General features: G+C 45.2%; 1 protein-coding gene across 1 annotated transcript in view; it reads left to right on the top strand.

Annotated features, from left to right (window-relative positions):
* The first annotated feature begins 245 nt into the window (after window positions 1–245).
* The window catches only part of CNOT11 (CCR4-NOT transcription complex subunit 11), a 155,511-nt gene continuing 139,874 nt past the window's right edge, over window positions 246–15,882 (top strand). Inside the window, exon 1 of the mRNA XM_085622759.1 lies at window positions 246–804. Coding sequence (XP_085478885.1) covers window positions 483–804 — 322 coding nt within the window. The 5' untranslated portion in view covers window positions 246–482. The remainder of the gene's footprint in view (window positions 805–15,882) is intronic.

The following is a 15,882-nucleotide window of genomic DNA, read 5'->3' as shown; positions in this document are numbered from 1 at the left end:
TTTGGCCAAACGAGAAATGACCAGGCAGTGGAAATCCCAAAGAGGGCCTTCCGTAGAGGGGTGGAAAAAAAGAGATGGTCGTTTAGGTTTCCTTTTGGTAGTCCTGACAAGACTAGCTGCCTTCAGCTTATGCGCCGCTGGAGACTGACGGTACGCGATGCGCGTGTACGGCCTAGTCCATAGCTACGCTATGAAAGTCTTTCTTCCTTCTCTGCTTGCCAGCGCACGAGCTCCCATGGTCTGTTGTTTGTGTCCACGTCCGTCGTGTGCGCGCCTTGCTTTACGGCAGGCGGCGACGGTGGCTGGTTTTACGGTCCTGTCTCTGCAGCTACGGCTTTACCGGCAGGAGCCGGTCGTGGAGAACACGGATTCAGCGAGTGGAGAACCCGGACACGGCGTCCCCCGGCGGCGGCAGCGCTCCCTGCCCGCCTCCTCCGCTGGAGGCGCGCGGCGGCCTGGAGCCTGCGGTGGGTGGCCCCGCCATGAGCCTGGGTCCCAAGGAGCTGTCCAGCCTTCTAGGACTGCTCTCGGAGGAGGCGTGCACCAGCACCTTCGAGGCGCTGTCTGCCGCCTTCCATCATGTCTTCCTGAAGTCCGAGCACTTCCGAGCCGGGTCTGTCCTGGTGATGCTGCTACAGCAGCCAGATCTGCTGCCCAGCCCGGCGCAGCGCCTTATCGCACTCTACCTACTCTGGGAGATGTACCGGACCGAGCCCCTCGCAGCCAACCCCTTCGCCGCTATATTCGCACACTTATTGAACCCACCGCCCCCAGGCTCCGAGGAACTAGAGCGGCCGCTCTCAGGTAAGGATAGCGGTAGCGCAACATTATGAGGGGGTGCATCATTGCACAGCATTGAGGCGAGTGTATAGATTGTGGCGATCAGTCTGAGGAGTAGTGCTTGGGAAGTTTACACTGGAGCTTACACCTTGCTGCTGTCAAACCTGCTTGGCTTGAGCACACAAGTCTGGTGATGACCGATCGCGCCACCCACCCCTCCCTCAGTATATACGTGCTTTTGCACGTTTGTATGTATCATGCATGGGAGAAGTCAGAGCAACCATCAAAGCGAGCGTAGTGTCAGTGTAGCCATACTTTTATTCGCGCTGCCTTCTTGAGGCGTTGCTATCTCCAATCTAAAGAGGGTGTGGAGAGTACAGGTTTATCCGCTAAGACTTAAATATGTAATAGCTGCGAACAGTCGAATCAGAGTCTCTTTGTGCCTACTTAATGGCCTTGTCATGCGAGTGATATCCTGCAAATGTTGCCAAACTTCAAGCACAAACAAAACTTATTCTGTGGGGTGATAGTTTGTTCGTTGACAAATTATTTTTCGAATGAGGGTATTCAGACCGTTTTCTCTGGCTGCCTCGGCGTTAAAACGAAAATAAACGAAATCGATGGGAGAGGGAAATGTGTGGAATAGATGGTGAACAGTGTGATGATAGAAGAAAGCGTGAGTGAAACATCAGGGGGAAGCAATTGAGGAGGTCGTGGGGAAGTGCAAGAGGATGAAGGAGGTGAGTGACTGTGTAGAGGAAACGGCATTTGACAGGAAGAGAGGTACTCAAATTAGGTTAGAGTGGGAAAAAGTAAGGGTGTCCGGAGTGGAACTGCAACATCAGGTATGATGGGGATAATACTGTTCTGGAAACCCCCAATCTTCCAGCCGGTGTCATGTGCGCTGTAAGAGGGTCCCTGGGAGCACCCTCATCAGGCGGGGGCTTAAGACCTCACTCCCCCAATGTAATTTGGGTGTCACTCTGACTTTCGAGATCCATGAAAAATGCAGTTTTTACGCTTTTCGTTTAGAAAATTGTCTCGTCTTTTTGTTTCTTTTTCATATTTTCCCCGTTGTGATTTGGTACGAGGCTTCCCCTCTTCCCTGCTTTCTCTAACAAATTTGGAAGTTGGACCTGAGAGGTAGAAGGAGTTGGAACCTCCCCTGCTCGCCCGCCTAATGTGACCTCTAGTTTTCTCAGTTTCTCTAGTGCCCCCTTTTTTACCGTTATTGAACAAAGGAAAGGATTTTAGCAGGGACATTCCTGAAAGGGGACCCAATTCAGACTCCCCAAATAGTGTGCTTAAGCAAATCTCTTCCTCTTCAAGATTACACGTAGGTTCAATGGTAGGCAATAAACAGAGTGGTATTCCCGCTTGAACAGACATTTCTCAACTCTCCCAAGGGGACAGATGAAAATGGCCTGTCATTTACCAGTTCTTCCATATGGGACTGTCGTAGGCATAGGTTTGATGGTATCAAACTTTGTTACCTTTTGCACTTCGAGCAACATTAGAGATCATTTCCAATATATGATCAGAACTTAATACAGATTTCTCTAATAAAGACAAAATATAATTTTTTTTTTTCATACAGACAAGATATTCCGAGGGGACACCATTCCTCTCATTTCCCAACTTCGGTTGTGTACAAGGCAGCAATACATCATGGGCAGACTCCAAAGAAGTACTAGTCAGATGACTTGTGCTACAATATAAGAGAGGCAAAGAGAAACGCCTAGGAGAAGAGCTTACAATTGGGGTGTTTTTCTCCCTGAATCCACTCATTGGATGATCATCCTTATGGGTGTAATCGTATGGGACACCCCAGCCCCTTAATTGGGCTTCTATATCAATGTCAGGAAGTGTAAAGTCTTCCCCTGGGTTTGATTTTTCACATGCCAATGCCTTCTCAACCATGGAAGAGACATCTCCCCGGGGTCCGGAGCACCATCATCATTTATTCCCTTGTCAATATCCCCCTGAACAGGTGAAACGACGGGTGTAACCCCAGTTATACAATCTGACTTTAACCTGTTAGAGGAAATATGATGCTGACTCTGTTGGTTGACAAGGGATTTTGAACCCAGAAATGCACATAAGGCAGCATCAGGTGTAACATCAGTCATACAGTCAGGCTCTAATCTGTTCAAGAAAATATGTTGCTGGCTCTGTTGGTTTACATGAGAATCTGGACCCAGTTTTGCACATGAGAAAGCGTCAGATGGCTCCCCACTTAAACCATCCTCAGCACCTACATGTATCTGGGCCCTTCCGCAGGACCACAAGGGGCTCTCTGTAGTTCCACAGGAGAGGAGACGATGCTGGATGGGAATTGGAGATCAGACCTTCTTGAACCAATGTTACAGTCTCGGGTGCAGTCCGGGGCATCTTTCGAAAGAAACCCGTGATGACTGGGTGGGATTTATAGCAGAGTTGCTGTGGATGCCTATTAGCGCTATACGATCGCCTTAGTTTATAGGAACAACTTGGTGATGAGGAGAGCACACGCCCAAGCGTAATTTTTTAAAAGTCATCTCACTCAGGCTTACTTTAGAGAGTTGTAAGGAAACACCTTTTACAATTGTTTTACCTAACAATGGTAGGCTGGAGATTGATAGATTTAGATCAAGGTTGAGTTTACTGAGTAAGGCTGAGTTGTGGCAACATTTAAGAGAGTTAGGAAAAGCAACCTTGAGAGAAGAAAGCTTTAATGATTTTACACCATGCTTAAGACAAAAGTGCAAGATTCGCTATAATAACAGCGGGGATGAGATTGTGTAAGTAAGTAGTGGCATTGAGGTTTTTAACAATGTTGGAGAGGTCTCTTGTGTGACCGATTTTGAAAATATTCCAATTGTCCGTTGTCTTGGATTTGAACACTTTTACAAAAAAAATCCTTTAAAATGTTGACAGAGGTTTCAGGTAAGAGCCTGTGGGGGAGAAACTGGAACATATGTATTGAAAGAGAGTTTTAAGTGGGCTCCAAGAGGCCTGAAGTTGGGTAAATAGAAGCCTGGATTTGGCTTCTAGGGTGAGTTCGTGCATCTTCATAAGAGCTTTTAGTTTTGTGCGAATTACTGGTGAATTAGAGAGTATCCATTGTTTTTTGATTGTTTTGGATTTATATCTGCTAGAGTTCAGGCAGCAGGTAACTCAACGACATTCGGAGTCTGATAAAAACTCATTTTGATTTCAGAGGGGCCGCTGTGCCAATAACTTGGTTTTAGATATTATTGCAGACGTTAAGTGTTGCTTTAGCTTTTACATTAAACTGTAGTAAATGTAGTTTGCAGGCCATCAGTTCTTTGATCATGTTAAGTGACCAGTTAACAAAAGACTGGTTCTTGTTAGTAGAAGGCTCAAATTTGATGGCAGTTAGAGCATGAGGGAAGATGAGTAGAAACGGGATGTTAAAGAGGTCAGACGAGTTCTTGTCAATTGGTTGGAGGAATTGAGTTGTATTGGGTTGGCATCTAATCACTGAGAATGTTTATCATTCTCAATAGTACAGACTTTCTCTGGACAGTCAGTCGCTTCACTACAGAAGAGCCACCACTTCTCATCAATTGTCTGTTATTTGGCTGCAGTAAGCTCTTCTTATTCGACTGGCTTCCGTTTCCCTAAGGAAGGAAGAATAAGTAATAGCAGTATAATTTGTTTATTAGTTAATTAAAACCATAAACTTCAACAGAATACACAATAAAACAGATTAAAACAGAATCTAAAATGGATGTAAATCCTGAACACATTAATTCCCATTTGGGGAGCAGTCAATAATACAGACGTTACTGCACATACACTGGTCGATTTCGCATAAGGTGCAAAATGTGCGTAATGCTGAAAAAGCTAGCGGAGCCAATGTGTTGTGCAAATTCATGCAGACGGTACTGATATTTAGCCACCAGAAAGAAGGAGTTTATAAAGGTGCTGTTGTTTGACTCTCTGGACGTGAACACCGCAAAGCTTGTGGCCCATAGCGGCCTGCTAGAACTTTAATACATTTGTGGAAATTTATGCAGAAAGTGCGGATAATCAAGGTACAAACAAGGTGATGTTGAATTTATACTTAGCCTAACGGGATAGGAAACAACAGATGTATAGTTTCCCTAGCAGTCTGCCAGCGCATGGTACACCCAGGAGATTTTATTGGGGGCGTTCTTTACCACTCCCTGTACCCCAGCTATTTCCATGTATGTTGACAAGAGTTTTAAAGTTGTCCAACAACTGTACCAGTCTAATGTTCAACATTGTATTCTTTGGATCCATAGACTCCATCAGTGCAGATCTACAGGTCCTAGCACTTGGATAGTTAAACTCTTTTCTCAGCAGACCTTTTTGGGCCGGGCAGGACAAATACATATATTGTGCAAAGTTTCATCTGCATGGTGGCACAGACAGTAGTTCTTATCCCCCTCCTTGCTCCTCTTCCCTCCATTTTGGAAGGGAGTCTAACGTGGGGATATTACCAAGTCTTGGTGCTCACAAGCTCTATTTTATCTGCAGATGGTAGGTTGCTTCCAAAAGTGGGGATTCTCTTAGGGTAGCATAAGACTTGAGGACCAGCCACCAACGTGACTGCTTTAACAGCTTTTTTTCATCAATCGTCCAACTTTGTAATTTCATAGATTTTACTGCTTCCCTGAAAGCTTGCCCCGATATACTTGTGTTCCATAGGTTGCTTATTTCAAGCTTCTGTATGCTACTCAAGATATTTTTTGTATTCTCCGTATATCCCCCCCCCCCCCCCCCCCCTTCCTTTGAAGTTTTATTTCAGACCAGACTTGATGAGCCAGCATGTCATCTGTGGACAATCATAGTTTGTGGCAGCATTTAATATATGCCGCGGGCTTGGCAAGTATCTGTTTTGTTAATGAAAACTCCAATCCAATTTGAGCGGGTGATGCAAATCTGGATAACCGAAGGTATGTTTATATCATCTTAACAGTATTTTATCTAAAACTGTGGCCTCCGCGCTTAACATTACTTCTGATCCATACGTAAGAGAGGCTAACAGTCTTGCCTTCAATACCGCCGCCAGAGGTTTCAGGTTATGGTCTCAGATGGATCTTGCTAATGTAGAAAAAGTATGATTAAGTGCCAGCGCTTCCCCTTTAATCGCCTCTCTATGTGGTGCAAAAGTGCCTATTGTATCTATTTTGACTCCTAGATACACATAGATCATTGCTTCGTCAATTGTTTTTCCACTTGGATGCCAATTGTGCTCATTTGTAATATGGCAATTGAATGCAATCACTTTTGGTTTTTACGGTTAACTTCTAACTTGTTTTTAACTGCATATGTGCCGAGGCAATTAAGTAGCCTCTGTAGGTCTCTTCTTCTGTTGCTGAGAAGTAGCATATCATCTGCATACAGGATGTGTGACACTTGCTGGCCACCCAGACTCTGCATGGGATATCTGCAGGTCCAGTTCTGGGGAGAGATCCGCAATATAGAAGTGGTGCCAAAACGCAGCCTTTTTTTAAACCTGATGATGTTTTGAATTCCTTTGACAGGTGGTTATTATCTCCAATCTTGGTCTTAACCCATGTGTCTGTGTATAGCAGCCTGATTGCTTGCAGGATTTTGGGCGGAATTCCCCATTGTTGAAGCATGGCCCATAGCCTGTTAAGTGGAACACAGTTGAAGGCTGCCATGAAGTCGACAAAACACATCTATAGAGGTGTACCTGTAGCCTTTGCTCTGCTGAGTATCAGGCCCACAGCCATAAGGTTAGTTGGTGTCCCCTGGCTCCTTGTGAATCCTGTTTGATTGAATGAAGTCTCACGTTATTTAGTGCCCATGTCTACAGATATTGAAGCAGTAGTGTGAAGAAAAAAAGTAAGATCCACATCCAAAAGAGCAATTGGGCGATAGTTGGTGGGTGAGGAAGCCTCACCTACTTTAAAGATGAGATTAATTGTTGACCCTTTCCAACTTTCTGGCATAACTCAGTTTGCTAGGATATGGTTAATCATTGTCACCAGGAAAGTTGCCCATCTTGCTGTCGAGTGTTTGAAAAGCGTCAACGGCAGCCCATTTGGGCCTGGGGCACAATCGGTCCGATTTTAAAATTGTTTTCACTACCTTTACTGGTGCTTATGCTAGATCCACCGACAACCCAGCAGCCCTGCTGTCATTTTAGGGCCAGCCCAAGCTGTTTACGTCATGGTCGCTGCCTTTAAAATGCACTTTTAGAAACTCAACCCTATCACCCTCATTGATGTTTGTGTTGTTGGCTGCTCTTGGACCTTTTTTAATATTAACAAGTTTTCAATTTTTTTTTATAGTCGTTTGTTTTTGAAGCATGTAGCAGTTGAGCCTACAGTGTATCCTGCTTGGTTTAAAAAAACAAACAAAAAAAAAAAAACATTTCCCTTTCAGGCGACTTCTCTCCTTACGCAGACTTTTTTTTTTGTCTTCAGGTGCTTGACGTTGCTGCATGAGAAGTCTACCTATGTTGGATCTTATTGATCAAATAAGTTGCGGCATAAGTATAGCTTTATAGAATCTGAGATGAGCTCCCTTGTGTATTTATTTATTATGGGGTTTTATATAGTGCTAGCCAGACCCAGGGGTATCGGAGCGCTTTACAACCGTCAAATTGCATAGACCAAACAAACATTCACAGTAAGTACAATGAAGGTATCAGCACAAGTGTAAAAAATCTTGAGACCATATCTGGCATGCAAGTTGAGTTTCAGTGGGTTAAGTAACCAGTGTCAATGAGTACTAGTAGTGCCTTATCTGGGTGACCTAGTCTGGGGTCATACCCCCCCCCCCACCTCCCCATCCAGGGAGCAATGTCATCAGCTCTTCTGCGTCTCATGTCCCTTCTCTAGGAACCGATTTAGGAAAAGATTATCGAGTTGCTCTTTGAATTTTGCGAAGGAGGGGATAGTTCTGATGTGGGAGGGGCATAACGTTCCAGATTTTCGGTGCTCACCATGCCATTCCAGTTTGGACCCAGCCATATGCAAATCAGTCTTGACCCTGTGCCCAGTGGGAACAGTCCAGGCCGAACTGCCAGGCCAGGTCCTCCCTGGACTGGAAACAAGCATCCTAGGACCGGTTTCGGGGTTTCACCCCTCTTCAGCCAGGATAGCTTGATTCCAGTGGCCTGACAGTTTGGCCTGGCCTGTTCCCACTGGGCACAGGGTCAAGACTGATTTGCATATGGCTGGGTCCAAACTGGAATGGCATGGTGAGCAAAAAAACGATGGATTTAGGCCCAGATCTCTGTACTGGGGTGAATGTATGACATTGTTCTGCATTCTGTCCATCAATAGTTCTTTTTTCAATAGCTGAAGAGGTGCTGGGGAACATCGTCAGGAGGAGGATTTGTTGGGTCGTTCTCATTGGATCTAAGAGGTGGGGGCTTCCTGACCTACTGAGCACTCCCTTACCTTACGATCGGGCTGCGGACTTTCGGATCCAGGCGGTGTTTGGTCAGACGGGCACTGGCCTGTACCTTTTAGTTGCAAAAATCTTGCTCGGTCTGGACCTGGAGTCAAGATACTCGGAGTGTGGATCGATGTTTCCTTGGCGGAGGCTGCTTGGTTCCAGCTCACTTTCGTGTGGGCCGTTCCTGTGTGTCCTGCCTTTCTTGTGGTGTGTGGTGGTGGGGGGGGGGGGGGGGGGGGGCTGGTTTTTTCAGTGATTGTGATCCTGCTCCCAGAAGTTCGGTGTCAGGGCTCCTTCTTAGCATTTAAACTGGGAATAGTGTAACCAGGTTGTGTAAACCTCCCTTGGTCCATAGGTGAATGCGGGAATGGCAGCAGACCGGATCTTTATTTGACAAATTGTTTTGTATAGCTAAGCACAGATCCCAGCAGAGCTCATAGAGATTAGATTATGCTTGTTGCCCTCTTTGTTACACTGAGCAGATTTCCTATTAGGCTGAATAGAGCACATATCACACGGAGTATAGTGAAAGGTAGCCAGTTTTTTTTATTAGTTGGCCTCATTGCAGTTTGAAGTTGGGGCAACCGCGACAGTTAGCAGCATGAAAGGATGTCCGATAAGTGCCAATCTCCGATCGGATCAGCGAGTGCATCGGGGCGGCCATCTTGTGGTTGGCAGAAGCGGGCTGGAGTTGCTTCCCGCATTCCTGGGTGTGCTAGTTCGCGTAGGGCAGGCAGTCTCGCGCGTGAAGCGGAGTCTGGCACTCTGCCTGTGCCAAGTTAAACACTTTCCCAGTCTTGTGCGGGGGTCCGCAGATCAGGCAGCCTTAGGGATTCTTGTGGTCGAGGCTGCGGGAGCGTCCATCTTGGGGTCAGGCAGACTCCAGTTATGCTCCTTTATAGTCTGTTGTCAGCTGTGCGTTAGTTAGTCCATGAACGCTGAGGAGGGAGCAAAACCTCGCTGCGATGGGTGGCGGTGATGGATCCATTTATCCTCCGAATCGTATGATCGTGCAGGGGAGTTCCATAAGGATGCATAGCGCGGCCATCATGGAGTCAGGCAGCCTCCCTTAGCTGGCAGAGCTCTGTGCCGGACTCTAGGTGTATTCCCTCTATTAACTCTGCTGACATGAAATGTATTAATTTGCTAGTGAATGTTTCCCATACTAATGTCTGATTGGAGCCTTCAAAAGCCGCATCCTCAAGGCTAGTCCGAGTATCTTCTGCCAGGTCCTTGACTGTGCTTAAATTCCACTTTGGGCGTTTCAGATCTGCAGTGCCAATCTATCCCTTTAGAGCAATTACAGCATCATGTTTGTATAGAGATATATTTATTGTAATTATCTGTGGATGATGATCACTCTCCTCGCGATGGAAGATTCTAAAATATCGCACATGCTTGTATAGTGAGGGGGTCACTAACGTGTAATCCAAAAAGGAGAATGAGTTGCCTGAAACGCTTGCCCAAACTGGAGGGATTTCACCTGGTTTTCTGCCGTCCAGTACTAGTATGCCAATTAGTTTGCAGACCTCTACTAATTCTTCTCATATCTTGTCCTTTCGATTTTGATGTGGCATGGTTTGCTCTGGTATTGGCCCAACTATTTAAGGGTGCTCTTCACTTGGATAATAAAATGAATTGAGATTAAAGTCTCCGGAGACTAGCCATTGCGATTGATGGTATGTGTTGTTTAGGCGAAGTAGGTGTGCTGCAACCCTTTCTGCTGTTACTCCTTCTCTCTTAAGGTTTATGTACGCATTGATAAGGATTAGAGATAAGTGCAAATTCTTAGCCCAATCAACCATTTTGAGAGCCAGAAGGCATGGATCATCCATATACAGTTCCACAACCTCTGCTGACAGGTTAGTATTGATATAGATTGCGAGGCAGCCTTTCGCACTTCTGAATATACTGCTTTTCTCAGCAGATTTTCTATATTCTTCAATGCCAATTAGAGTAATGCTACCTTTGGCCCAGGTTTCCTGGAGCATTAATATATTGAAAGTTCCCAAGTATTGCATCACCTCGGGGGGCCTCGATCTTCGCCTGTAGCCCCACTAAGGAAGGAAGAATAAGACTTACTGAGTGTGGCTGGAGCCGAAGCATCTCCGATCATCAGGGCAGCTCAGGAGAGAGCCGGCTCCTGCCAGGAGCTCCAGGTGTGAACATGTGCAACCTGACTTTGCCGATCCAGTTGAGGACAGCACTGTACCGCTGCCAGGGTTCGCACCGCTGGAGCGGGTAAGCTGAGAACTGGGCCTACCACGCCCAGGGCATATAACACTCTTGGTTTTTGCAAACCCGCTTGACTCTAAATGACTACATGTAATTTTCTGAGTCCAAGAGGGGAAACTCCGTGAACAGTGTCCAGTAGTTTATATTCCGTATGTTGCTGCATATGAGTGGGACACCAGGTACATAGGAACTTAGTAGCCCAGGGGGTGGTTGCAGCTACTGGGGTAGCTACCTCAAGGAGGACTGTGTTGTTGCATATTGAATGTCGTTTATCTTTGCATGTGTAGGATTAGAATTAAAATAATTTTCATACAAAGTAATCTATTTGACTGGACATTGATGTATTGTGTGCCTGTTGTTATGATTTGTGTTCCCTGATCTGCGTCTGCACTTCCCTCTGAGGGAGCCTTGACTGCTTGTGCTACATTAACAGTCTGATGCAGAAGGAGGCGCTTGACCCAAATGAGCAGGATCCATAGTAGGGTGGGCCCCGGGACAGCAGTTGGAAATTTCTTCAACCACCTTGGTTTGGCCCAGTAACCACTGCTTCCCCCTTGGCCCTCTGCACGGGGTTCTTACAAGTACATTGGTCTTGTATGATGAAAATTACATTTTACAGGTGTACTGTTATGTGCATCCTGTTAGATTTTTAGGATCTCTATTTGTAAGGACACGTGCCCTATTTCAATTGAAGTGTGTGGGTGGCCCACAAATGTGAATCCCTAGAGGCATTCCCTTTAAGAACATGCCTCCAAAGGCAAAACGTGTTGAAGTGTTGCTGCACCTGTCGTAGATAGCTTACCCTCTGGGTACTTTGGTGTCTATTAGAAACCTTGCACTTGTCCCCAGCTGCCAAAAATCACTTTTGACAATGCTGAAAGCCTTTACTGGAACGTCTTGTAGAGGGAAGGATGCAAATTATTCTGCTCTTTAGACCTTTTAGTTTAGTTTAACTCCTCTTTGTAAAGGGTTGCAGATTAATTAGCCAGGGCCACTGGAATTATGCAGCAGTAGAGGGCCATATCATGCGGTATTGTTGAGCAAATTATGTGGCAAGAAAAGGAGCATTATGAAGCACATTTTGTGATGGGTATATTTCATTATTTTGTCAATTTTAGACTTAAAACAGTCTGGGCATTAGTTGCACCATTTTAGTACCAGTTTAACACCCAAATAACTAGCAATAAGCATCAGAAAGGTGACCAGTACTACTTTGCAAAGGGACTTCCACTGCGCTGTTAGCTGTGTTTTTAGTAACTTTTGAACCTTTTGAGCTAGAAACAATTATTTTGTTAAAATCTGCATATTATGCAGCAGATGATGGATTATGTGGCAAATGCGGCTAATCTAAAATGCCTGCAGCCGAACAATCAATATTTTCAGTGGCCCTGGCCATAGCCCCACAGACCTTCCTTGGTGAGGCAATTGTACCTAAATTGAGATCCTCCCAGAAGAGCATTGATCTGTGTCTTGGAGGCCATCTGCATCCAGCAGACCTAAATCACTGGGCCTATGTCATTTTAGCTGTCATTCATTGTAGTACGTGTCCCAGTTATCCACCAAATTGTCTTGGCACGTCTGCCAAGATTTGTCTCTTCTTACGTTTTTTTGTGATTTTATTTGTCAACATTTTTGTCGAGTTCTGGTATTAGGATTAGTTTCTACATAACACATTACCCTTGAAATCTCCAGGACTGGGGAAAGGAGAGAGATTTAAGTGAAGGTATACGTTCATGCTCTCCCTTTCAATAACCATACACCAAAAACGAGCGCACCTTCATAAATGGTTAACCTACTTGGGGGCAAACCACCTCTAATGCTGAGTGACTCGTCTACTGTGGGTGACATATCAGTCCCAAATCACCACAGCTAGTATTCTAAGGGCATTTGCCTAAAAAGAACAGATGGCCTCTCACACCCGTTGGTTGTCATGCTTCATCATCTGCCATCCCGCGCTCGCCAAAGCATACTCTAATGGCAGGCGGCCCTTGTGAAAAGGCTGAGGGGCTATTCTGGAAGGCAAATGGCATGCAGGCCCTAGCCGTGGTGGTTTGGGACTGATACGTCAACCCACAGTAGGGGAGTCACTCGGCATTAGAGGTGATTTTCCCCCCAAAAAGGTAAGCTATATATGAGGGCATGTTCGTTTGTGGTGCATGATTAGTATTAGTTTCCCTCAATAGCAAGTCTTGAGAAGAATGTCCAGAGGTGGTTATGAATCGGAGTGCTGCTGCAAGCATGTCTACACATATAAAGCTGTACTTGGAGCCCCTTTCTGAGTACTTCTGTTGACAGAGGTTCTTTTAGTTGAACATTGGGTCTTTATTTGTGTCTGGGTAATCTTCCAATTCTGTGGGCGTTCTGCCTTGCACCTGGACTCCATATCCATACATTGTGCCCTAGTCCTAGGATGGAACTCATTCTCGTCCTCTACTTCATGAGAAAAATCAGAATTGAGCATACCTTCTATGTCCCTCTCAGCATTAATATATTTGTGAGTTTTATATAGCGCAAACGCGACACAAAGGTATCGGAGCGCTTTACATGAGCACCAGTTGCGTTACAGTCGGACACATTCATTTTGTTAAGCACGGAGATTAAGTGATTTGCCCAGAATCAAAGGATGTTGAGCATCCCTGCCGAGACTCAAACCCGGCTCACTAAAGATTTTCCAATGCATCCGCTTTCAATGACAGAATGCTTAGTTTCCTTTTCAAACTGTTTTTACCTTTATTAGGGCCTGGATGGTAGCTACACTCTGGGTCACCAGTTAAGGGTAGGTTTCGTGGTTGCATGAGTTTTGCAGATTGAGAGTCTGATTGACTTTAGCTGTCCGCTAATAAGAAGTGTAGTATAAGTTGCAGCCCTGGACACAGGGTCCTGTACTAAAAAAAAATCAAGAGTCAAAATTTCCATGACAGGTCATGCTGCTTTTCTAATCACCCATGTATGTGGGTACTCCTTAGCTTCCAAGATCTCTCGGACCCAGAGTCTGACATGGCTGTCACTGATAACCCACTGTCTACTAGCTTTGGGTTAACTCAAAAGTTAAGCATTATGGTACCATGTGAGTCTCTTTAAATTGAGGTGTGCTGATTCACTACAAACTACTGAGATTATAAGTTTTAGTACCAAACAATCCTGCTTATTGCCCTACCACTGATGTATGTTATAATTGGGCTCTTGGGTCTCAGGTATGTGGCTGCCTCCTCCCAATAGCCTACTTGATCGACCCTTGAAACCACTTCTTTGTTGGTGCGATCAGACACAGATTGTGATGCAGGTCTCTTACTAAATCACCAGTCGCCTCTTTTCCTCCAGTTAAAGTGTTTGACTTTCCAAAATTGCTTCTAAAAATCTGATGCAAATCTGTACACCTGATGTGAAATGTATGTGCAAAATGGCAGGTCATATTTTCTCATGGTTTGAGTACATCCCCATTACCCCCAGCTGCTTTCTCTGCTAATAGGTAAGGGTGGTCCAAGTGATGCTCAAGCAATCAGTCCAGTAGTGGTCCTGTGAGACACATCCACACATTCAACATGAACTAAACTAGTGCTTGCATAGACGTCCAAAGACCTGGTAATGTTAGCCCATCCCAAACAGGAAAAAGCGGGTAACAAAAAAAAATATTGTGTACGTAAGCTAAATGTGTGCATATTCGGTAAATAAGCCGTAGATCACATGCTACTTTTCTAGAAATTCAGCATAAAAAAGGTTGCTCTCTTCATGCTGTGGGGATTCGTAGCTGGTACAGAGACTGCATTGTTGCGTCTAGTAATGTGAGTTTTGTAGTTAGCAAGTTTAGTGTTGGTGTTTTTGTAACTTTTTGTAGCATCTCATTTAAAAAAATCCAAGCATTCGAAAAAGCTTAGTGTAATGCTAAACTCCAGTAACCCCCATCCTTCTCCCCCACCTTTTTAAAGTGACCACTGCCAACTTCATGCCATTGACTGAATCCAGTATAGATCACTTTTAAAGGGACTTCAACTGTGAAATCTATTCTCTTTTGCAGAATCTAATTTCTTGTTTTATGGTTCATTTGTTGATTTCTCACGATTTTTCTTGAGTCAACCAAATTAACTTTTGATGAGGATATTTGGTTTGCTTTTTTCGATCGGAGTTAAGAATTTAGATCAGTTATGATTACAGCAGGGGTGTGAAATTTCTATAGCCTGATGCCCAGGACATATTGTTTTGGGTCAAGGACATGTTTTCATGTTTATTTTGTCCCTGGAACATGTAGGCCCAACCCCCTACAGCACAAACCTTTTGTCTGCCAGTTTACAGTATCACATTATGGAGCAGGGAAGATAATTTTCTGCAGTTGAGGTAATATAGGTGTTCATATGTTAATGCTGTTTGAACTTGTATTTATGGTTCATTATTGCATAGCCTTTAGCAGGGTTAGCCTTTATTAGGCTGAGCGCTCTAAATAAATATTGTAAGCTCGGACTGCACTACTGACAGTGGTTCCAGTAAAAACAAAATGTGTACACACGTTTGCAAAGCTTAACAATATGGGGCTACCAACATCGCCTCAATGAGGTGGGTGATAGAGTGGGCATGGTCTTGGTGTGGTTGGATAGGACAGAAGCGACATTGCAATGGGTGTTCGAGGTGATGAATGATGAGGGGGTCCATGCAAGGGACAGGCAGGGCATAGCTGAGGCCTTTTCAGCCTACTATACACATATTTACACCCCGCCTCCATAAGAACTAGTGAGGCGGCACGGGAAGTTCTGCCTGACCTCCATATGCCACATCTTTTTCCGACTGAAAGGACCTCCTCGAGCAGGACTCGCAGAGATTGAGGTTTCACAAGCTATTCAAGCACTGAATTCAGGAAAGGCCGGGGGCCTTAATGGCCTATTGGATTCTACCTGCTTACAGCTGCTAAAATTGCCCCCTTCCTCTTGTGAATGTTTCAAGAAAGTCTAGAAGCCGGAAAAATGCAGAGCGAAACAGAGATGAGCTAATATAGTGATAATCCACCAAGACGGTAAATCACCCGATGTCTCTGCCTCATACAGGCTGATTTTGCTACTGCATGCAGAAGTCAAAATTGTTGGCGACACAATTGACTCAAGTCATTCAGACGCTGGTCCAACCAGCCCAGTCCAGCTTTATGCCAGGAAGAAATACTGCACTTAACTTGAGGCGCTTGTATGGGGTTTTGGGCCGTACTGCCCACATCCTTGAGGATGCCGTAGTGGTGTTGCTAGATGCATGAATAGCCTTCTATCCGGTTGGATGGCCCTTCATGTATGCAGTTCTAGAAAAACAGGGATTCGGGCCATGTTTTCTTGCCTGAGTTCGACTTCTATGTTCCGGCCCAAATGACAGTGAATGGGGGCACGTCAGTGGCTTTCCTGCTGTGGCCTGGAACGAGACAAGGTTGCCCGTTTTCCCTCTTCATTTTCGCCCTGGTATTGGGGTTGCTGGGAGTCTGGATAAGGGGTG

Source organism: Triturus cristatus, chromosome 8, assembly GCF_964204655.1.
Source record: "Triturus cristatus chromosome 8, aTriCri1.1, whole genome shotgun sequence".
Taxonomy (NCBI): domain Eukaryota; kingdom Metazoa; phylum Chordata; class Amphibia; order Caudata; family Salamandridae; genus Triturus; species Triturus cristatus.
This window is presented reverse-complemented; position numbering and strand designations above follow the sequence as displayed.